The following is a 24874-nucleotide window of genomic DNA, read 5'->3' as shown; positions in this document are numbered from 1 at the left end:
AACTCAGTTTTAGGAGTTACTCAGAATACTACAATAGCCATCTTTTTGGTGTAACTGCAGCCAGAGTCTTAACTTCTGTGGATGAATTTTATTAAGGGAATAAGGTATGGTAGGACAAGTTTTACACTAGTCATCAACATATTGGCATGACAGCAGCTAGACTCCTTTGCCATTGTGGGTTTTGAAGCTTTGCTGGTATAATATAAAAGACAACAGCAGAGAGATTGGATGCTTTTCTTGATGCCTCCTCCCTTGCACTCTGTGTGCATATGTTATCTGTCATGTGTAGCCACTCCTACCAAGTATAGGCTGTGGTTCTTGATATTATATGCGTACATGAAATCTATACTAGATACTGGGAATATTTTCACCAAGCAGAGCCCTAGGAGGTGTACATACATGCTATTTCACAGTCAAGAATGGCAACTGTAGGATCTGTGACTCTTTTTCACAGAACTGTAATGGAAAACCAGTGATTGCTGCTCTCTTTACTGACTTGGTGCTTTTCAGCATGAAGAAACATACAGATTTATGCTGGAAAAAAAAGCTATAGGGAGTTTTATCTTAGAAACTAAACTGGGGGATGAGGATAAAGATGTTTCTTAAGGTGAACTGTCATAGTAAGATAAGTCTTTCAGCAAACACTACAATAGAACAAGACTGTATGACATTTGCTCTCTGACTAGATGTCAAAGAAATTATACTGCAGCAGTAAAGCAATAGCTATAGCCAGTCATTCTGATGGCAAGTCATGCTCCTTAATGTCTTCATTAATGACACTGTCCGTGGGATTGAGTGCACCCTCAACAAGTTTGCAGATGACACCAAGCTGTGTGCTGTAGTTGACACGCCTAACGGATGAGATGTCATCCAGAGGGACCTAGATAGGTTTGAGCAGTGAGCACAGGTAAACTTCATGACATTCAAAAAGTCCAAGTGCAAGGTCATTACAACTCCCTGCTATCAATACAAACTTCGGGATGTAAAGATAGAGCACAGCCCTACTCACAAGGACGTGGGGGTACTCGTGGATGGGAAGATGGACATGAGCCAGTGATGTGTCCTCGCAGCTCTGAAAGTCAAATGTATCCTGAGCTGCATCAGGAGGAACATGAACAGTAGGTCAAGGGGAGTTATCCTACCCCACACTGATGAGGACCTCACCTGGAGTGCTACATCCAGATGAGGTGTCTTCAGAACAGGAGAGCTGTGGGTCTGTTGGAGCACATGCATCCTGAGGAGGGCCACAAAAGTGACCTAAGGGGTGGAACACCTCTCCTACAAGAACAGGCTGAGAGAGTTGGGGCTGTTCAGCCTGGAAAAGAGGAGGCTCTAGGGAGATCTGAGAGCAGCCTTTCAGTACCTAATGAATAGTTATAAGAAAGGAGACCAACACTTTAGCAGGGCCAATGGTGATATGACAAGGGAAAATGGTTTCGCAGTAGGAGGGGAGATTTAATAGAAGGAATAATGTTTTTTACCATAAGAGCAATGAAGCACTGGAATAGGCTGCCTAGGGATATGGTGAATGCCCCAGCCTGTCTGTAGACACTCAAGGCCAGGCTGGACCAGGCTCTGAGCAACCTGACCTAGCTGTAGGTGTCCCTGTACATTGCTGGGGAGTTAGAAGGCACTTTTGAAGGTCACCTAGTCTAGCTCAAACAATTCTTTGATTCTATTAAAAGATTTCTTTTGTTTTTTTTCTTTCCTTCACCAGGAGAGGAGGAGAAGGCTGCCTGTAATGATTAGAGATCATGTACCCTTGCAGCTGCAGCATCAGGCCTACTTTAGAAATGGTTTAAGAAGTATCAGAGCAAAGTTGTTGTTTTTTTGAGCACTGAATTAGTTTCTGTGCTTCTTGTAATCGTATGCAAGCTTCATCATCGATTTTCATTTATTGAATGCTCATACGCAAGATATTAGAGTACATTAGGTTGAACTAAACGACTTAGGGGTGGCAACACTGACTGTTACTTAAAGTCCATTGTTAACATGGATGTTAATAAAGAAAAGGTAACAATCAATGGTGGGTACCATTCCCCATGTATGGGAAAATTTCATCGTATGAACAAAAGCAAGCTCTATTGCTGAGGGATCTGTCATAGATTTTACAGTTGCTTACTGAACAGCATCATCAGTTGAAAACTTGAGCTGTGCCCAGAAGGCAGGTGTGTGACTTTCAGTAGTCCTTTCTTTTCTGATGCTTTACTTCAATAAAAAACATGAGAACTTAGACTTTTACTCATTAAGCTATAAAATGAAAATGCAAGGATGCCCAGGAGATCGCTGGCTTCTCCTCTATGATTCTACCTGTTTCAATTTAATACAAAGATTATCTGCAGGGATTGGCACATGAAAGTTAAAAGGACAAACAGTCTGTTCCAATGAATTGATATAAATGTCTTTTCATTTGATTAAAAACATTCTTAAATGGAATATTCCAAAGACATCACACACACACAAAAAAAAGTGTTGTAGAGTGGAAACATTATATTAAAAATCACTTGAAATGTACGGAGACAAAAAAAAAAAAAAAAAAAAAAAAAAACCAATCTTTAGATGTTGAAGCTACTGTTCATCTTTGGAAGTCTTTTTACTGAAACAATAGCTCCTGACCTGATTGGAAGATTCTTGTTTTAGATAATTACATGGCATCTGGGAGATAAAAGGAAATTGAGTTCTGATTGCAGGAGTATAATAGATTTATTTTTTTTTTCTTTCAATGTTGGAATTCTTAAAAGGGAAAGATTTGAATACTTACATACTGTAAATATAACTGAGATCAGTTACTATTTAGCATGTGGCAGAACCACACATTACTAGGTAGAAAAAAAGCTTCACGTTTGTTTGGTGATGCAGGGTCCCCAAGGTGGTGCCTTATATTCAAGAGCTGATTAAATGTCTAGATGATTTGTGCTTGTAACTGAAAATTACATCTACTTAGGATAATAGTAATGGGAAGAAAAATTATGATAAACTTATTTTCTGAGGAAGAAAAAGTTTTTACAGAAGTGAGTATCAAGTACAAAACACTTATGGGTGATGGAATCTGTAACAAGCTGCATTGCATATGAAAATTCAAGTTCTCATTCTGTTACATGGTCATAAGATTTTGCATCTGAGAAAACTCCCTTCTAAAGCATTAATTATGGAGAGAGACAGAAGGGGTGAATCTCTTGAGCAGTTTACTGAGGATGTTTAGTGCTTTCACCTGTCTTTCTTAGTATCATAGTATTGTGTGAGTTGGAAGGGACCTTAGAGATCATCGAGTCCAACTCCCGGGATTCGAGCCCTCTGTGTAGCAGAGCGGCACTTCTACCCCCTGCTCCACAGGAGGGGACTCGAACCCGGGCCCCCTGGTGTTGCAAACGGGAATTCTACCGCTGCGCCAGCGGAGGCACACAAACTTTTACTACAGACAAAAATAGACATCTTTAAAAGAATTAATTTTCTTTCATCTAAAAATCTGTGCTTTTTTTTAATTGAAAGAGTTCTGTAAAGATTTACCATCTTGTGGGCAGCTATTTGTATAACACATGTTTTTCATGGCTTGCTGAAAGGGCTCTGTCCACACAAGCTGTAGTGAGCAGCTCTTCTGAGCCACCAAAGCACTGGTAGATTTAACTGCTGTTAATGTTTTGTTTGCATGCCATTTAAATTCTGAGGAAAAGCAACCATGGGAACACAAAGTAGTTTTGCACTCTTTTTCAGCATGTGATTGTTTATTTTTTCAAGTCCTGGTGGACATGAAGCAAGTTGCACACATATGTACAGATCTTATGAGCATCTGCTTGCCCACAGAACTGTGAGAAGTAATTGTGTTTTGGTGTGTTTGGTTTAACTTTTTATTCTCCAGAACTCAAGAAAAGCTTAATTAAGGCCTGTGCATAAGATCTCTAAGGAAAGAACATTTTAAGAATTTACTCCTCTCCTTGTTCTGAGATCTTGAAGTCTATTTCCATTACTGAATAGGATAGGCAGATGAATTGGAATTAAAGACATAGTAGCAAAACAGATTAAATATGATAATGATGGCTGACCGTGAGTCTCCTTTACTACTTTCACTGCATAGAAGGCACGGCTCAAAAATTTTTCTAATTTTATGAAAGCAAGCACCCTTCTGACCCAAGGTCTCCTGCACACAGTCTGAGTAAAGGAGATCTGGATTTCCTTCTGCCAAATTACAACTCTTGCTTTTCCTTCTTTCCCACAGGAGGAGAAGTTCCATATACAACCCTGGCAACACGACTGATGATGGGGGCTTGGTGGCTTTTTGCTTTGATTGTCATCTCCTCCTACACAGCAAACCTAGCTGCTTTTCTCACCATCACGCGCATTGAGAACTCTATCCAGTAAGTTGATGAACTGAGGGAAAAGAAGGATGCATAAATGTATGTACACACGGAAGGGTATGAATGCTCTAGTTAAATGTGAGAAAGGGGAGTAATGTTAAGGTCTCCTAAGTAGTAGTTCAGAAGCTAATGAAACAATATAACATGGACTTCCTGTATTCCATAGTACTTCCTCCCTGGAGACTCTTTAACAGAAGCCAGAATTGCTGGCTTCTGGCATATACTATTCAGTGGCACATAGGCATACATATGTATATACACATACTATGTTTTGAAAGAAGTGTTTGAGTTTGTGATAATTAGAGTATCAGTATCTGAAGTGGGAAAAATACCAATTGCTGGTATATGTTTTTGGCTATGCTTTCTGTTCAAATGCAGCATACAGTAATGGTACTCTGATTTTTTTGAAGCTGATTCACCCTGATTTTACCCTGTCTTTTGATTCTTTTTCTTCATCCCTCCCAAACACAAATGTCTTCATCTTCTTTTCATAGTATTCTTCTATCTCTTTTTTCCCACAAATCATCTCATCTCTCCACACCATAGAAACCTTTCTAGGTGTCCTGCTCTCTTTCTCTCCCCTTTTGTGCTCCAGTTTCTCTCCATGAGCATGCAGTGTGCTGAGTTGGTCTAACTTCCACCACCCACCTAAATCCTTCCTCCTGGGTTAAATTAGAGACTAGTAAATACAGAGAAACACCAGTAAGACAAGCTGTCCAAGGACCATCTGGTCATTTTTCAATAGAACGCTACTCTTGAACACCAATCTTGAGGTTATGCATACACAAATATATGCAGGAGTGGCAAACTTAGCCTTTCCCATGAATTCTTCAGGAAAGTACCAAATGGCTTTAGTAAAGAGACATTTTATGCTGCATTTTTTTCTCCATCTCAATACTGATGTTAAGGAAAACTCAGTTTTCTCACTGCAGTTGTTGAGTCAACCTCCTTACCTCTGTGTCTCATCACCTAAGGTCTTGCTATCTATCCTTCAGCTGTTTTCAGACTCTTTGAAATGCTCCGATACAGTGAAACAATGATATAGACTGGGCTGCAACATGAGATTTGTGAAAGCAAAATAAATGAAGGTGCATTTGGTTTTTCCTTACAAGTATGTAATCTTCTGCATCCTGCTTTGAAGTTATGTCTCCCGTGGCTTAGAAGTAGTTAAAAAATGAATAAATAAAAAATTTAAAAAAAAAAAAACAAAACTTAAATTGCTGCATTGAGCATCTGAGGCTTTTTTATCATGTGTAAAAATATATATAAAAGATACCCAAACTATAATTTAATGTATCTTTAGCTTTTTCTTGTAGTTTATTATGATGTCACTAGAAAGCCCCCAGTGGAATTCTGAGATTATTATATACAGTTGGGACTACATCGGTGTTTGTGCTGTATTATTTATGGGCAAAGTCACTGATAATGTTTTATTCAGTAGAAAATGTTGCAGCTGGAAAGCTTCTGAAGTGGAAGAACAGAAACATTTATCAAAGTGCTTGTAGCTTAGAAATAGGGTAATTAGATGTGTTAAGTATCCATTAGGGAATGAAGTTATCCTAACTATGGTGGGAGTGTAAAACTTTAGTTTACAAAACTGCCAAAATTGGAACTCAAACCAACACATAACAGGGAAGATGTTTGTTTACTATGCTGAATTACTGCAAAGTGGGAAACATGAATAAGGAACAGAGAAAAAAGCTGACGCTCTATTTTTATTTATTTATTTTTTTTAAACAGATCAAATTGTACCTTGGGGAGCTTAGAGGGCCAGAATGGGAATGAGTTTAAACATCTGAAGAAAATAAACCAGATTTTGCTCATAGTACTATTCAGTCAGTTTCTGGAAGAAAAAAAAAAGGCAGACAAATGAAAGAGATTGAAGTCAGTGGGTTTGCACAGATGTAGCAAGTAGTTAATGGATTTTCATTTCAAATTTCTAGCTAGCACCAGATATGACAGCATGTTGTCCTTCTGATATCTTTTATGATTTGAGCGGCCCACAGCAACTTCATTTCCGTGAAACATTTCAGCAGTTACTGTATTACAGTATTTCAGCTTTTGGATACTTAGCTAGTTTTTGTTCAGAACTCTTCCAGTTTGTAAATTGACTGTGTTTCCAAGTGAATGTTGACTCCTAATAACTTTGGCAGCATTAACAATAATACCAGTGGGCAGGATCAGGAATATAGGCATGCAAGTCATGAAGTACTTCCTAGTGCATCTTTTATTCACACTTGACCCACATTTCAGATCTTATTGAAATCAAGACAGTCATTGTTTGGTAACACTGTGACAGCAAAGAAGAGTGTAACTTTGATATTCCTTAGATCACTGTCTGAAATGCAACATGAATGAATGGCATTGGATCAGCAAATGCCAAATAAGCCTGAAGGACTCAAGCTATTTCTTCTAGACGAAGATGCTGTGAATTTTTATCACTGAGCCATGATTTCTGTTAGGGTGTTTTTATTACTCAGTTACAATACAAATAAGAGTCCACTGGCAGAGAAACTGGCTGTGCTCATACTGTAGTACTTCCATTGGTAAAGTAAGCTGTCGCCACTATCTCAGAGGCATTGAAATTGTGAAGAGAAATTGGAACTCAGAGAAGAAGCCAAAGGATTTGTCATAAGAAAGGGTGGGATTAGGTTCAGGTTTAAATCTAGTCCACAGCTAAAGATGATGAAGTTTGTCTAAGAGATGTGACTGCACATGGTACAGAGAAGAGTCTGTGTCTTCTGTAAAATAGGAAGTTCATGTTATGTTCTCAAAGACACAGGTTGTACATCCTGTTTGATAAGTGAGACCACCTCTACATAGAAGCATGGCAGTAAAGCTTGCCTTCAGTGATGCTTATTTTGCCTAGTCATTCTCACAACATCTTTCCTAAACCACAAAATACTAAGCTGTCTCCAAGGCTCAAATAGCTCCATATGACTGCCTACATATTTTCAGAAAAGGGTGTTACACAAGAATGCTGTAATTGAAGTAGGCATTTCCTTACTCAGAAAAACAGAATGTTCTTTAACCTCTCCTTCTGCATGGTTCACCCAGATATCTAAACTGCCTAGCAAGCAACAATTTTAGTTTCTGACACAGCTGTCACTGCCAACAGTTAAAAACCTCTTGGCTTTCTGTACCCTTTTTCCTAAGCTCACCTCTGAATGAATCCTGAATGTAATAGGAAAAGGAGAAGAAAAATGCATGCTTTATCAGAATTTGTTGCAAATGAGCACTTGAGCCTAAGCAATGAAAAAGTCAAAAATGACCTAAAATTTAATGACTTGTTCCTTGTAGAGTGCTGTGAAGTAGTCAGCTCTAATAATAGCCTGCCTAAAACAATCTATAACGCAGGTCTACAAAGATATTTTCACGCCTAACCCTCTGACCTCAATAAAATGTAATCATCTAAGAAGGAATTTAGTTACCCCCCTCTGTGAAAATGACTTTTCGTTTTGCTGTATTTTCAGGTTTGGTTTTTTTGTTTGCTTGTTTGTTTTACAAACACCTTTAGCTGACACACATAACAACGTTATCAATTCTCTGTTTAGCATATGAGTTTATGGAAGAGGGTATGCCTTGGGAAAACAAACACGTAAAACTCAATGTGAAGATATTTTTCTTTGAGTTTAAAGCAGAGGCAGGTTTGTTTTGTTTTGTTGGTTTGTTTTGGTTAAGAAGTAATTAATCTGCAGTGAATTGATTTCTACTGCTTGATTAAGGTGTAGAATAAGCAAACTCAACAAACGCTGTAAAATACATGTAACTGCTGTTAATTTGTCCTCAAATGGCTCAATTCATCCTCAGAATAGCTTTGCATTGTTAATTGGTGTAGGATAATGTTTGTATTGGCTGAGTAATTGCAACTAGAAAAGCTACAACAAAGGCCACATATATTTTTCCCCCCCCACAATGCTTCGTGACTGATAATAAAAATTAAACTCAACTGTAGCTTGTGTATTGCACTGAGTGGTCATTTCCTTCCAAGTAGGAGCTGTATAAATGCAAGCTTAGGTACAGGTGCTTAGCTCCTTACCAATTTTTCAACTTCTTTTTACTGGATTTTAAATGCTTCTTTTACTGTATGTATAGATAAGTAGCAGGTGATAGAGTTATCTTTAAGTAGTTTCAGATCACTCAGGAAAGGTGGTGGTCACAACTCAGTGATAAAGAAGGAATAGCTTACCCTTACTGAAGATTGTGGCTCACTGGAAATTCTGAAAGGAGGTGGTGTCCAAGTAGATATGCTGCTTCTTTTGTTGCCAGACCTTAAATAAGGTTAGGGAAGAATGGATCCTGAGTCCACCCCTTCCCATTGTCCAGGTGAATTGCTTGCACCTGTGCTCCCAGGGCTGGTCATGCCCCTGTGTTAGGTCACGACCTGACAGTTTCCATACATCATACTGCTTTGAGATAAGAAATCCAATGAGATTATTTCTTAAAATGTGGGATTATAATACCCCCTATGCATCTTTGCTTTGCAGATGTTTGAACTGAGATCAGTAAAACTACTGCAAAGTTAAATCCTCATCCAAAGTGGATAATGCTGCCAGAATTTGGGCATCAGAGAATAATCAGTGCAAATACACCAACTTAACTAGGTTTTTTTTCCTTATTCTGAGGTCTCATCTGGCAACTGTGTGTTGAGGCTTTGTGACACGCTGAGACTGAGCATTTGTCTCCCCTAAGTCTAGTTGTCTGAACAGAGAACGAGTTGTTTAATCCAGGAATAAGGGTACATCAAGCAATGTGTAACCTGCAAACCAGGCTGGAGGCAAAAGAAAAAAAATTCTTCTTTTTTTTTTTATTTCTGGAAAGGAACCCATATGGTTTAATAATTTTACTAGTTCTGTCAAGGTTTGCTGCTTTTCTTTGTTTTGCAGTAACTTGGCTGCTAGGTTATGAATGTAATTCCAGAAGTCTGCAGAGATGTGGGTTATTAAAACTCAGTTTCTGAAATAGGACATACATATTATGATCCCACTGGGCATGTGTGAGGGGATGTAGTCAGTGGTGTGGTAAGTCTTTTCCTTGTCTGCAGCTTGTCTGCACAGCAGTGAGGACATGTGCATTTCAGAGTCTGCAAACCTTTTTCACTCCTCAGCATAGGGTTGAGTGAGTCTATGATGGAGTTTTTGGCTGGCCCTGGGGTTTTTCTCATTTGCAGAGTTTAAGCCCATCTTACTGTCATCTACCTGCTGTTATTTTCTCAGCACAGAGCAGTACCTATGATGTGCAAAGGTGAGGAACAGGGAAGTTGAGAGGCATCTTGTGTTTTAGGGTAGGACATCAAATAGTGAAGAGCTGCAGATTGTAGTTAATGCCAGAATAGACAGCTAGAATGCACCTTCCTGAAGGCATCAACTTAATCATCCTTGTCATTTCTCTTCTGGTGATCCATTTGGGTATGATGACACTCTCACTTCCTTCTCCCTGATGAAATGAGATCTCCTCCATACCTCTCTGTAGTACCCTTCTGGATGAGCTGCTTATGTCTAGCATTTTTTCCCACCTGAAAATAGTGAGGTTGATTTTACAGCTGCAAGATTTAGAGAGGAGCTGTTTATCCTTTTGTGCTGTTTGTGGCAGCAGCTATATGTATCATTTATATACCAGTTAGCAATTATATTTCAGAAAAACACTTTGTTGCTTGTTACATTAGAAATTATATGGCTATACAGAGTCTGGTTATGATTGCAGTTTTGCTAGGTGGTGTCGTTAGAAACTGGGGACTCAATAAATATTTTCTTCTGTTCTTTTCTAACAATATGTATGACAAATAACAAAACAATTACTGGACATTACAATATGTATCCCATGACAGATTGTAGCACTTCTGAGCACTGCCAGGAGATACTGAAGCATATTGGCAGCAGAGGCACTGACACAGAATGGGTGAATATAGTGTCTTGCATTAGTCTAGCACCTTTTGTCAGTGACGCTTTTGACAGATATGTAGCCTATAAATGCAAGTGTAATGCACCTGCTTCTACACAGCACTCCGTGTAATGGTGAAACAAAGTATTTCTCATCAAGGCTTGCTGTTGTCTACTGGAATGCCTATTTGCAGATCTGCTGCCCAGAATTCCCAGTGTGGGTTGTTGAAGAACATTATTCCTACTGCAGCTCAAGGTTTTTCATTTCTTGTTGAATTTCACAATGTTTCTGTTGGCCTCTTCCTCCAGCTTTTTGAGGTTCATCTGAACGGTGGTTTTGTTCTTGAGGTGCCTGTGTTGTGCTGTCCACAAATCTGATAACAGGGTGCTTCCTCACCTCTTCCAGGATACTGAAAGAGATTTATCCCTTGTGATACTTGCAACTGGATTTCAGGTGTGATACAACCCACTAACCACTACTTTTTGAGTAGTCACAGGGCTTTGAAGGGCCTCAATACCCCTCCTAATGCAGATTCCCTACTAAAGTAGGTTGCACAGGAAAGCATCCAGTTGGGTCTTGAGTATCTCCAGAGAAGGAGATTCCATAGCCTCTCTGGGCAGCCTAATCCAGTGCTCTGTCACCCTCAAAATAAATGTGTTTTTCCTCATGCTCATATGAACTTCCTGTGTTCCCTTGTCTTGTCACTGGATACCACTATAGAGCCTGGCCCCATCCACATGACACCCATCCTTTAGATATTTATAAGCAGAGATAAGATCCCATCTTCTCCAGGCTGAATGGTTCCAGATTCCTCTTAAGGGAGATGATCCAGGCCTCTTGTCATCTTTGTCACTCTGCACTGGACTCTCTCTTAGAAAGTGCTTGTATTTCTCGAACTGAGGAGCCTGGTATTTGACATGGTTATTTCAGATGTGGCCTCACCAGAGAAGAGTAGAGAGGAAGAATAGCCTCCCTCATCCTGTTGCTGACCATGCTCCTTTTAGTGAATCCCAGAATAGTATTGATTGTCTTTGGCCACAAGGGCACACTACTGGCTCATGGACAACCTGTTTGCCACTAGGACAATTAGATCCTTCTCTGCAGATCTCCTTTCAAACAACTCAGCCCCTGACCTGTACTGATGCGTGCAGTCATTCCTCTCTGGCTGTGAGACTCTGCATTTGCCCTTGCAGAACCTCCTAAGGTTCCTCTCCACCCTTCCTGTCCAGGTCTCACTGAATGGAAGCACAGTCTTTTGGTGTGTCAGTCACTCCTCCTGGCATTGTGCCTTTGCCATTTGGTTTTCCACATAGCCAGGCCTAATAACCTAATTTATATATAAGAATATTGTGGGAGACATTACTGAAAACTTGCTAAACTTAAGGTAAATTGCATCCATTGTGCTGGTCTTGTCCATAAACTCAGGCATTTTATTAAAAGAGAAGGCCTTGGTCAAACCTGAACAGCCTTGGTAATTATGTGCTGTCTGTTCTATCAGCTTTTTCTCCTTCATATGCTCAGAAACGTGCTTCAAGAGAGCTCACTCCTTGTTATTGTTCAGAAACTGAATCAAGGCTGAGCAGCCCTAGTTCCCTAAATCATACTTTCACGCTTGTGATCACTTGAAGATAGTCTGATCGTGTCCTTTCTCCAAGATGAGGGAGATGGAGAGGTGGATTCCTTCAGTCTCACTTTTGAAGGTGGCAGTGAACAGTCTTTCAAGAAATATGGTCTGCTTTCTCAGTGCACTTCATGAAGTCTTTCAGGTCCCATGGGCTTCTATGTCACATGCTCTCAAGCAGTCCCTACCTGAATTCCTTCTTTCTTACCTTTCCATACTTCCCTGTTCTTCATACCATCTGATGAGGAACTTTTAAAATCTTGTTTTGTGTTTTTTTTCTTTCTTTCTAGTAATTTCTAGGGTGAATGTTGTTTTCCCTGAAGAAATCAACCTTATGGCTATCTTTAAATGTTATCAAGCCTTATTTCAGTTTATTAGACCTAAATTTAACATCATACCCAAGGAACTTACTTTTGTAATTCCTCTGATCACCACTAGTGTTTTTATAAATATTTATTGCTTTCCTTTCACATGCTGCCTGTTATGGAGTTTCATATTTTTCTAATATTAATAATTAATCATTCAGAACTCATATATATGTCTGTCTAGACTTGATTTTATTTTTAGTTTTTCAATTGCAAAGTAGTCAAAAATACATTTACAAGTAGAAGAGTTTCAACAAAGAAGGACACTCTAAAGCTTAAGTAAGTTTGTGTTTTTCTCCTTCCACTTTTCCCTTTTCACATTAAACCCTGTTTGTACGTGTGCTTATACAGAAATCCCACTGTTACTTTGGTTACACTGCAGTTTACATTCAGTAACTGTTTTTACACTGTTGAATGAAATGCTCTTCTTGAATCCAAGCATCCAAGTGGTTGGCAAAAGAGCTTGCGTAGGCATAGTTTAAGCACAGAATTCAAGAACTCAACTCATTGTCCTCTGTATTTGTCCATTTGGCTAAGAGAACTGCTGAGAACAGAGAAGTCTAAAATATTTGAGAATGTAATCTTACATCAACATTCTGAAATTTATCAAATAAGGGAATTCATTTCCATCAGCCTCTTCTTGACTTTCGTATTCTACAAGGTATATAGTGGTGCACAGTTACAGTGTTAGGAACTTTGGGGAATTATACTGAATGAAGCACTGGACTGATACACAGATCTGGGGTTTTTGGTTTTGTGTTTGTCTGGTATTTTCTTTATGGGTAAATTCACCTGCTAGCAAATAAAGAAGGAGTCTCCTGACACCTTAGTCTACTGTAGTCTCACATTTTTCTTCCCAGAAAAGGGCAAATCTCAGTTACGTTGTAAGAGACCAATATTCTCAGGTTCAGTAAAAGCTTCATCTCACAGCTCCCTTGATCACATTTGACAGTGCTGTATGTGTACTGATTCTTTACAGTTTCCTTGTTGCTTCTGTTCTTGAAGAGGAATACCATCTTGTTGGAAACAGATAAGAGGATTTGGGATTTTTAATGGATTTTTATTATTTTTTTTTAATTTATCCCTCTCTAATATTTGCTATATGTTATCTATTTAGAATTTAGCTCTTGCTCAATGTTTTTCTTTGCCTATGTGTCTGAATTTCAAAGGATTTCTCTTTGACTCAGTGAACCTGTAAAACCTTGCCATTGGGCTCTATTGATTTCTTCCTTCTTTTCTTGCCCTCTGTATCCTTCAAGGCGCGTTGTCTTTGGTGTCATCTCTAGGACATTTAAGAATTTTATTTTTTTTTCCTTTTTTTTTTTTTTTTTTTTCCCCTATACAATATTCTTTTTCTAGCCTCTAAATTTACTTGTTTCAAAAATGCATCTTGGAATTTGATGAATTTCCTACCATTGTGTTTGCATTTTCTGCAGCTGCAGAGACCTTTTACAATTTGCTATAACCTGCTTTAAGACAGCACTCAGATCCTTGATTTGTCCTTAGGTGTCATCCATTAGATTTGTGTAGTTTATACAAAGTTAATTTGTACCAGGAAAGCTGTAATGGATTTTAGGCACTAGATGTATTGCAGTAGTTATTTTGAAACTTTAATGAATGCCATTAAAGAAACAAAGGTATGGGAGAGTAATTCTGTAGGACAGAAAAATAGAGGCCAGGAGGTAAGGAGACTTAAAAGACTATAAAGATATATATGTATTTTAAGGCCAAAGCAGGGCTGACAAAGTTGTATTTAAGTTCTTTAGAAACTTCTAAAGTGGTTAATATTTTTCTGTTTGTAGAAAATAAATAAGACTTCATAATATGTGAAGTAGAGCAAATCTATCAGAGTAATGTGAACCATAATACAGAGGCATTTCATGAAACCATATGAGAAAACATCCCATTGCTGAAGATCATATAGGATGCAATCTGCTCTGTGTGGTGGGTGCGTTGTTCAGTGAAGGGATTGCACCAAAAAGCTCTTCTTTGTCACATAATCTGGTCGCTCAGAAAGCTGGTTTTGACAAGTTTGCCCTTGCACAGAGGAGCTACCAGCATTTGACAGGATCCTCTTGCTCCTTCTGTTGTTATCTTTTCACTCATTTTCATTATTTCCAGCCCTTCCTTTCATTTCATATTCCTCCTTGTGTCTTAAACCACAACAATTTTCAGACTCAGGTTGTCTTTGAAAAAAAAAAAAAATAATAATAAATCAATTAAGTTATTAAAAATATATATATGAAAAGAAAGTGGCTTGACAGCCATCTTTCTATACATTGCCTTCTTCTTTCCTGCAGCATCTTCCTCTTCAAAATACAGCTTTAAGTCTCCTATGTCTCTTTTCTTCACCAACAATTAAGGTCTCTCCAGGATCTCTCAAGGCAGACGGATATTCCTTATGGCACTGTCTTGGACTCTGCAGTGTATGAACACGTTCGAGTGAAAGGGATGAATCCTTTTGAGAGGGACAGCATGTATTCCCAAATGTGGCGGATGATTAACAGAAGTAATGGTTCAGAGAACAACGTCTTGGAGTCAACCGCAGGCATTCAAAAGGTATTGTGACTTGTTTTCTCCTTTCCTTTGGAGACTCACTGTTGTAAATACCAGATTTGCTTAGCTGTTGCTTTTAACTGTCAGGGATGTATCGGTACCCAGATAATGATCATGCCTTGTACCAATTTTTGCAAGCCTGTTGTATCAGCATAGAGGATTGGGACTTCTCGGTGAGGTAACTTGTTTTCAACTATATTTTAAAATGTAAGTACCTAGAGTGTTCACTCTGAAAAGGATTTATAGGTATGAGAGATGAAAGCATTTGTCAGGATGCAAAATGAGTATAGGATCACTGGACTGCTCATGCCAGAAGATGTATGGCAATGTACTGTACAAAGTTCAAAGCACTTTTCAGTACAAGATATTGATTAACTTACTTCTGTAGGCTCCCAGCTCTGACTTTCTGTGAAGTCTGAATCACATATATTTCAAGAGAGGCAGGGAGAACAAAATGATCAACCAACTTTTATAGTGCTTTTAACTGAGAGAGCATAATTTGAGTCAATTTTTGCAGGTGAATGTAACATTTCCCTCCCTTGCTTTCGATTAACAGTTACAGCATTTACAAGAACAGTACTCCATGAAGCAGGTCAGTGCGAGTGAATAATGGTTAATGGGAGACTAAATATAAACTTTATCCCTGCTATTATGTTTTCTCATTGAGTTTTAAAATCAAACTTGTCAAATACTGTGTTTTGCAGATTTCATTTTAAATTTGGAAATGTGATGATTAATCAGGGCAAATATCCATAAAGTAGGGCTTTATCTAAAGTTTGGTCTAAAGACCTCTAAAAACAGGAGCAAACCCTGTTTCGTTTTCAGTGAAATCCATTTGCAACATGTAATTTCTGTGTTTTGACACCCAACACAAACACGCAAAAGAAAAAGCAATGTTCGAAAGAATGACTAAGACACTATTTATCTCTTGATAATATAAGAACCACAGAGTTACAAAGGTGGTTCAGCATTTTAATAATGACTAGTTCAGTCTGTATAACTGGTATCATATTTTCTGTTGTGACGGACAAAATGGCATGACTGAATGGGGAGCTCTGCTTTTGAAACTCCTTTAGGAAAAGGCATAAGATGAGAAAGCAAGATTTAAAAAAAAAAAAAAAAATCTAAAGATTTGTTGGCTGGAGAAAATTGCTTTTTTTTTTTTTTTTTTTTGCTTTTTTTTTTTTGAGAATACACATTTTAGCTCAGTTTGCAAAGAACTGATAAAGCTAGGGTTTGCCTTTTGTATTATAAAAACTTCCTTCTGTTTTCCTTCCTTCCCAGATTATACTGAGGGGTTCAGGAGAATCAAAAATCAGAGCACAGTAAGCATAGCACTCAATACAGCCAGCAGTATGTTGACAAATTGCTTTTACCTGGGAAAAGAACAGATGTGTCATACTGGCAAGTAATTCTGGATTATAATCTTTGATTTCTAATTCCCGGAAACATGACAGTTGCTGTCTTAAAACCTATACCATCAAAACTATCTGGGTCTTGTCAGGTTCCCTTGTTTCTGCTTCCCAGGAATAAGCACTTGCAAGTGACGTCAAACAGCCAAGCTGCAGTATGTGAGCAAGCCAGGCACTCCAATTTTAAAATACCTAAGGGCTTGATTCCAAAGAATATACATACCCACCTATATGTGTGCAGTTTCTCTCCTCCTTTTCCCTTACAGGAAGAACACAGAAAAAGGTTATCTACCAACTGCTGTTCGCATGAAAGCTTTTGGGAGATCATATTTGGATTGCTTAGGAAGAAAGTTCTATTGATTTACAGGCAAACACAAGAAATACCACTGAAGCTGTCCCTTTCAAGAGTCATTTGAGATACTTCTCCCTCAGCTGGAAGATGAATGTGATGATAAAAGCTGCTCTTAGGCATGGAAAATTAGGGTAGAGTAGAATAAAATAGTTCCACTGGAAGGGACTTTGAAAGATTACCTAGTGCAACTACCGAGCCTCTTCAGGGCTAACCAACAGTTAAAGTGTGTTATTGAAGGCATTATACAAATGACTCTTGAATGCTGCCAGGCAGGGGGCATCAACCATCTCTCTAGGAAGCCTGTTCCAGTGCTTGACCACCCTTATGGGTGGTGTCCTTTAAAAAAGATAATTGATACAAGGCAGGGACTATGATCTGTAGAATAGCTTGAAAAACAACATTTTACAGGAAAGAATTTGTGGGTCCCCTCTGCCTATATATATATATATATATATATATGTATATACTTTGTAATGCTCTTCGGAGCCTTGAATGAATTTAACAGGCTGCACTAGGGCCACTAACACAACCAGATTATAGTTCTGGACAGAATGAACCACCAGGCGTCCCTCTGTTCTTTGTTAACCAATGCGAATGCATCACGTAACAGTGGGATGTCCATGCCCTGCTGCACTCTCTCTGAGGTGAACTGGGTTTGCAAGTAGCTGTCACAAGATTACAGGGTTAGACAGACAGGTAGACATCAGGATATTGAAAAGGCTTAACCAAGCATTTTTATTATATCTTAAAATCCCACTGTTTTGTCTCACTTCTGTTCTTCAAATATTTGGAGGAAAGTAGCAGTAGAATGTATCTTTAAACAGAGGAGGGGGAGGTGGATCAAATGCTGATGTATTCAGCTTCTTATCCCTTGCTCAGCAGGATGGTGCATTTGCTAGACCAGAGACCTCATGGGGAATCACACCTGTACAAGTGAGAGAAAGTTGTAGCCAAATGACAGCGATCCCATTTTGCAACAGAATGTCTGCAGCACTGACTTCTATTTCCTGGTGGGAGAATAAGGCAGGGAAGAAAAAAAAAGATGTAAAATTGTGCTATTTTAAGTTTCTGATCTTTGATATATATTGCTTCTGTTCTTCTCATAAATCAGATGCACACATATCGCTGAGCATCCACGTGAACAGCAGTTTACGTGTGTACATCAGGTCCTGTTAGACAGGAGCTGGTTGGATTTACCTTGAAAGGACAGCACTCTTAAATACCTCAAACAGGAGAAAGCCTGAAGAGTGCAGGCACTTTTCTGATTTCTAAAGATTATTGTCTCTGCCTTTCTCAAAGGACAACAAAAAGCAGTTTAGAATCTATATCAGAGCAAGGAAAGCATTCAGATGTTTGTCCTCCTGCTTTGTCAAATCAAAACAGTTGGGGAGTTATCTGTATTCCTTTATATGCTTTGATTATTCCAGAGAATAGTCACTTTTGTCTCTTTTTTTTTTTTTCCTTTATTATTCCTTAGAATTTTGTGTATTTCATGTATTTCAAATTGATTTTCCTTTTTTTTTTCTTTTTTCTTTTTTTTTTTTTTTTTTCCATAGGTTATGAAATATTCATCCCATTCCGTCAAAGGAGTCTGTATTTTCAGGGAAGTTATTTATTCAGAGAGGGGATTTACCAAGGCCTAAGTCATGCCTGCTTAAACATTCATTGAGGACTCCAAGAAAATCATTTAGGCTTAAACATATCACATTACATACATCTTTATGTCTTCTTAAAAAGCACATTACCCTGCTTAATCCTTTACAAGCACCACAGGCTTTCCTATCCTTGGAACTATTCCCATTTAAAATATAATGAAGTGCTTCCATTGTGCCCCTGTCTGCTCTTTCTTCCCTAGAGTATAATAGTGCCTAATGCCCTATCCTACCCACCTCATTCCTCTGAACAAGACTCTGTAGCCTACAGCATCTCCATTTTTCTCAGCAGTACAAAGTGGAAAATTCCTTTCCCAGGCTGCATAGGCAGAATCAAAATGCATTTGTAACCTCCGTCTGTTTAACTCTGTGTGTAAAATATTTAGCTTGTAGGAAACATGAGGATGACTGCCAGGAGAATTAATGCTTTTTGGATGGTGAAATACAAAAAACTCATTTTACTCTCTCAATTCCAGTGTATTCATATTTCCTCCCTAAAACCCATCACAATATCAAAAGAAATCTGGTCTTGACATTTTCATTTTCTTGTCATTTTGCCTGTATTGGAAACACACTAACAATTGCTGAGGCTTTTCATTTTCCTCAGATGACTATGGATGATAGTTTTACATTCCTGAGAATATTCTTAACAGGAATAATATTATTGTTTAAACTACCTATGAAAAGCCCATAACAAAGCTTTGCTGATTTTTTTGCTTTGATGATTTTTCTGGGGAAGAAATGAGTAATAATGATTTGCATATCTGTGCTAGGAGAAATTATCAATGACTGGACGTAGTTATTCTTCATTTGCAGCAGTAATGGCATCTGTTGATGGGGCAGAAAACTCCTAAACTAGGTAATTAATCTATTTACCAACTTGCCATTGAAATTGTCATTCTGGTAGCAGATACACTCATCAAACTACAGAAAGACCTAGTTGATGTTTTCAGTCTTTGTTATGGACATCTCTGACAACACAGCTAGTCAGTCGAAAAACAGGAAAAACAGGAGATAATCAAGCAGACTTCTTAGATATTGAACCTGTACTGTTGTTCTGTAGTGGAAGGAATAGGAAATGAAAAAGGCAAGAGCATGTAAAAATGCTGGAACTGCACTCCAATCTTCTGTATGTCTTCTCTCCAAAGGGATCAGCTGCATTGCGAAGTTTTTGATTAGGAAACTAATTATCAACCCTTACACTGGTTTCTCTCTGCCTCTGGAAGTGATGCTTCTTGGGCAGATGAGATATTCTGTTGCTTCTCCACCAGTAATAACGTTCAGGAGTACCCTTAAGACATCGACATGTTCAGCCCTACAGCTGAGGGTGCAATTTATTTATTTTGCAATTACCTTTTCCTTTATGGTCCATGGTTTGGAGCTGACAGGTGCTTAGGGGTACCAACTCACCAGATGGTCTGTCTCTGTCTTATTTGTGGTATGGCAGCCTTTTCCTGGGGAGCAAGTCCCAACTCCAAGTCTGAGCCCAGTTTACCATCAGTGTGCTGTTAATAATGACAGGACGAATGTGGGATCCTCTGGCACTGTAATGTTCAAAGTACCAAAGTTTGTCAACGTGTCAGTTTAAGGTGGGAGTGGATTATATTTTCTTGCAAAGCATGTTTCTAACAGCCTTATCACAACTTTGCTCCAGCTTGCTTGAACCTAAAGAATAACCAGCCTGGAGAAAGGTTTCCTTCTGCAATTCTGTGTATCTTTGCTCCTATATCTAGGATTTAAGCAAACTTACAACAGGAAAAAAATGCAGATTACTAAATATCTGTCCTGAAAGCACTGGAAATGTGGTACAATCTTACCTTCAGGCGTTATCAAAAGGCCGTTAGTTATCTGAATTAGCCTGGGGATCGGGGTGTTTGGGATGTTTAATGACTGAGCTGTGATGGTTAACAGGACATGAGGAAGATGGCCATAGTTTCAAAAGTAAAATGTAAAACTTTTATTCTTGTTTTCTCATTTTCTCGGTATTGAAGGTGAGATCAGCAAAAGGCTTCCTCTACCTCATGAATATTCCAAAATTTATTCCAAATTTGATCCAATTAGGAATTTCTAGAGAAATTTTTATCTGGAGTAGAATACCTGTAGAAGTTCTTATTTAGTGCAATTTGGCTGTATTCCATTCACAATTTAAGTCAAAATTTTAATCAGTATTATCAGCATATCAAAAAATAGATCTGCACACATGTATTCATTCAACAACGAAGCCAGTGAATGCTCTATTCCTTTTCTATCCAAAATTTCCTGAAAACTCAGTTCACCTTCTGTTTTACCCTACAAGCTCCCAAATGTACCTTCCACCTTGTGCTCTCACCACAATGCCATCCGAGCTAATAATGACTTCTGTTCAATCTGCAAATCCCTGCCAGTCCTTTTAGCAGTCTCAGATGTCACTAAGTGACATCCTGCTGTGGTGACAGACCATTCTTCCATACATGACTGTTTTTGCTTGTTCCCCCTCTTAGTCCTCTGTTATTTTGGAGAATTTTTCAGGTCTGTTTAGTTTCTATGGGCCATGCTATTTCTGAGACCATAATACTTTCTATCTGTTGCTCGTCCCTGGGGATTCTCAAGTCAAAGAAATTCAGCTAGTGACTCTAAACCTTGCAGTTCTGCTTCTCCCACTTGAAAATGAGCTCTTTGTATCTGCAATTAAGCATACATGTTTTGCTGTAATGTCTTTCATGGGTGTCTTGTTTTAGTTCAACATAAATCCTATAGTATCTAGCTTTACTTCTTCCATCTGGTTTTACTTTCCATTTTCTTTCAGTGGGTTTTTCTTGCCCTAGTTTATATTCTGATGTCAGTCACTATCTGTTAAATTTGTATCCAAATGTGTATAAATTTCGCCACTTTACCCTTCATAACATGTCTGTGATTTAGCTATACAACCTCCAGTTCTTGAATACAGCAGTTTTTTAGCAGGTTTCTTTGAACTTTACAAAACACTTCTCCTGCATTTGGTTCTACTGATAGTGCTCTTGTACCCATGCTCCCCAGCCTCCATCTAAAAATAAATAAATAAATAAAATAAAGAGAGGGTCTGTATTGGCTTTCAAGGCCCCTCATGGTCTGTTGGCACTCAACCTATAGTTTTCTTATTTCTGAATTGAAAAATCATTGGTGTGAGTTTCCAGTGCAAGGGAGCAACTTCTTTCTCTTTAAAGCATATTTCTGCGTTCTCCAAGGTATGAAGTTTTCCTTCCAGACAGTCATCTTCTCCAGATGCCTTCATGTTCTCCTTTATTATTGCACTAAGAAAAGCCTAGGTGTAGTAGGTCTCTGGTGTTCTACGATCACAGCCTATCCACTGAGCCACTCTGTTTTGTTGTTGCTCTTTGCTCTTTCCCTTAATTTGGCTTACTTTATAACTGCCAAATAAGAAGGGAGGTAATTAATGCTATAGTGATCTAAATACCATCATAAATATAACTTTGATGTACTGAAAAACTATTATAACCCACAGTAAACCAATTTCATGAACCACATCCATTACCAGAGGAAGGGTATTTCTCAGAAAACAATCTTTGTCAGACTTTTGCACCTTTATCAAATAATCACAGAATTGTAGGGCCTGGAAGTGACCTCTAGAGATCATCTAGTCCAAACTCCCTTCCAAAGCAGGCTTCCTAGACCATGTTGCATAGATAGGCATCCAGACGGGTTCTGAACATCTCCTGAGAAGGAGATTCAAAGAAAAGGTATAGCCTAACTTCAGAAGATGAGCACAGGAGCTACAGTTTCTAACAGTCAGGAAAATAATAAGAAAGGGAGGGGGAGGAAAAATGTATTGACTGGGTGAACAGTCCTTATTTTCTCTCATTTCTACAACTTCCTTGTTGCCAGCTACATTTTTCTCCTGCATTATCTCGCTTACAATCGTAATTGCATCTCAGAGACATTTTAATATTCTTGAAGTTTTTTCTTGCTCTCAGACAAGGCTTTGAAAGCCAGGTTATTTAGGCACTGCACCCTGTTATATCCCTTCTTCTCCTTACTTTTCACTTAAAACTGCTTCACTAAGATCATCAAACTGTCATGGCTACAACAATGTTCCCACTGTGTGTAACTTTGGGGGCCTAATTTAAGTGCCCAGCTTTCATTCCTAACTATTGTAGACAGGCAATTTACTTCTCTAGAGAATGGCTGGGAGTGTCTAAGCTGGGAAGCTATTTTCCTTGGTGACCTGTTTTGTACAGTACCTATCACAATAAGATCATGATTCGCAACTAGAAAAGGCAATAAAAACAGAAAAAAAAATAAAGAAAAAGAAAATAAGAAATGGCAAAATATACCCCATGGAACTAATTTTGCTTGACTTCTGTAGACTACCATTCTGCAGAGAACTGAGATCAGACTTTTTTCGCTGTAAACAGAATAGCTGACAGCCCTCTGAGGGCCGAGTGTGAAATGAGATGGATTTCCACGCTTCATGCTAATGGTCAGACATCAAGTTCATCTCACCTTAGGCCATTTCTAACCCTATTAATCTTTCCACGTGACAGACCCAGAGGGAACCTTCATCTCCACTGACAAAGGTTTGTTGGTGGATATCTCAATTGAGGTTTCTTTTGATTAAAAGTGGACTAACTAGGATGATGCTAAGAAAGTTAATCCTTGTGTGCGTCCCTGTCCTGATGGTAGATCATCTCTGTAGAAATGTTTCTGTGTTCCATCTAAGCACTGTAATCCTGACTACCTGTATGGGAACTGCTGAGTCATGGCCTGAAACACTGATTGAGTGAACACCTGTGGAAAAGACCCAGTCAGCCATGGGAACACAGGTGAAGGCAATTCAGCTCTGTGACTGGAAGAGGTGGAGCCTGGCTGCACCTCCCATAGACCTCATTTAAGAGCTGACTGCCATGGGGAAAAGGTTTCTGACTGGAGATCCCTCCTTGGGGAAGCTTTTCCACTACAAAACAAGAGTCTTCTGATTCAGGTGAGCAATCTTCTTCCCTTCCTTTATAGCACCTTTCTACTGTGCGGATCCTTCTGTTGTCACACCTTTGTTGCAGTGCTTTTCCCATCATATTGATCTGTCCAATTGCTACACCACCATGTATGAGAGACTTCAAATTTCTGACTAAGCAACATGTGGTTGATTGCATCTGTGCTGGCAAGTAATTAATGGCAGAAATGCCAAGCCCTGTCCTGAAGCAGGGATTCTTAGAGAGTGGGAAATCTTGGAAGGGAAAGAGGGCTAAGAAGTCTGACAACTAGGAAATAATTTTAAAATAGAGTTAATTTGCAGTCTGTGGTTTTGAAAGCTGAATGTATGTTTGGTTAATGGAATTTTATTTCTAACATTTTTTTTCTGCTAAAGTTTTCTCAGGTGGCTATGCTGTGTTTTATGGAGGTGCTTGGGAGAAAGAGTGACTTAAATAGAGGTGGATGATGAAAATATCCCTACTTTAGCTACCCCTAAGAAAGTTACTGTATTTGGATCTAACAGAGCAATACTGCTGCAATACTCTGTAAAAGGAAGTTATCTGAGTGTTCCTTATGTGATGAGTGTATTTATTACATAGTAGCAGAGGAGTGGTCTAAAAGAGAAACAACTCTCATGGGTGCTGTTACAAACCATCTCATGAGTGAAATACAGGCTTCATTGAAGTGAGCAGAACAGAAGATATATTTGTAGATATATTTGTTACTCTTTCAATTAAAAGCAAAACAAGATGATGTTCTTCTTACTGTTTATCAGCTTCAAAGCTTGAGAAAGATTTGAGAGAGAAACCATTTGGGGTAGAAATGTTCTGAAGGCTGTTTTGTTAGGGTATCATTTTGGTGTTGTTGGAGTGACTTTGATCCTGACGTAGCATCTGACAGTGAAGCATAAATACAATGGAGGGTGATTTTCTCCTAGGTTATAAACTTCTATGCAAATGTACACATAACACACAAATGTACTTCTCATGCTATTACTAAAACCATACACAGTATTTTCTCAGAGTCTCCCATCTATGACATTGTCTTTCTAAAAAAAGAAAACTGTGCCCGACAGCTTTAAATGACCAAAAGCTGTGGAGGGATAAGCAAACTGTGCTGGGATGCTATTAGTGCAGTGAACCTCACCTCATGTGTCTGCAGCTTGTGGTGGGATTTTTGAGTAGCAGTATGTTATCTCAGGTTGTATTACTGGAGAGTGACTTTGAGCTAAGCTCTCGTGGCTCTGCTGCATTAGCATCTATTGTCTTCAGAAACGGAATGTGCTGCTTGCATGTCATTCCTCTTTGGCAAGCGGTCATTTATTTTGATCTAGTGGGAATTGGGCTGAATGTGACATTACAAGTCCTGTAATCCTTTAGGTCTATGAGATTGCTTTTTATTAAGCAAGAGAGACTCCTGATGGAAGTTACACGCTCTAAGAATACGCTTTCCCAGTCTTGCCTCTCAAATTTGTGCTGTTTCTGTGCAACCTTTGAGGATGTAACATTTAGGCTGAGTAAAATATAATTCTTGAAGAGTTTTCTGTTGCTTAACCCAGGTCACTTCTTGTAGACATTTTTCCTGTGGGAAGGTGACAAAAATATTTGCACTTGGGGAATTTAAGCAGCTACATGCTTTCTTTTGTTTCCGGACTTGGTTCTATAGCCCTTTTTTAAAATAATCAGTGGAAGATATCCATTAAAAACTGCTGCTTCCAGAAGAAAGGGAAATATGGAT

General features: G+C 38.7%; 1 protein-coding gene across 7 annotated transcripts in view; it reads left to right on the top strand.

The window, feature by feature from the left end:
• Nucleotides 1-24874, top strand: part of GRID2 (glutamate ionotropic receptor delta type subunit 2) — a 651664-nt gene that overhangs the window by 551187 nt on the left and 75603 nt on the right. For all 7 annotated transcript variants that reach the window (XR_011903406.1, XR_011903404.1, XR_011903405.1 and 4 more), the window contains 2 exons: nt 4214-4352; nt 14582-14777. Coding sequence is in view for 4 of the 7 variants with exons in the window: in XM_072334995.1 (XP_072191096.1) it covers nt 4214-4352; nt 14582-14777 (335 nt within the window). In the remaining 3 variants the exon portion in view is untranslated. The remainder of the gene's footprint in view (nt 1-4213; nt 4353-14581; nt 14778-24874) is intronic.

The sequence above is a fragment of the Excalfactoria chinensis genome, chromosome 4, assembly GCF_039878825.1.
Source record: "Excalfactoria chinensis isolate bCotChi1 chromosome 4, bCotChi1.hap2, whole genome shotgun sequence".
Classification (NCBI taxonomy): Eukaryota; Metazoa; Chordata; class Aves; order Galliformes; family Phasianidae; genus Excalfactoria; species Excalfactoria chinensis.
The sequence above is the reverse complement of the archived record's forward strand: the minus strand, read 5'-3'. Positions and strand labels throughout refer to the sequence as shown.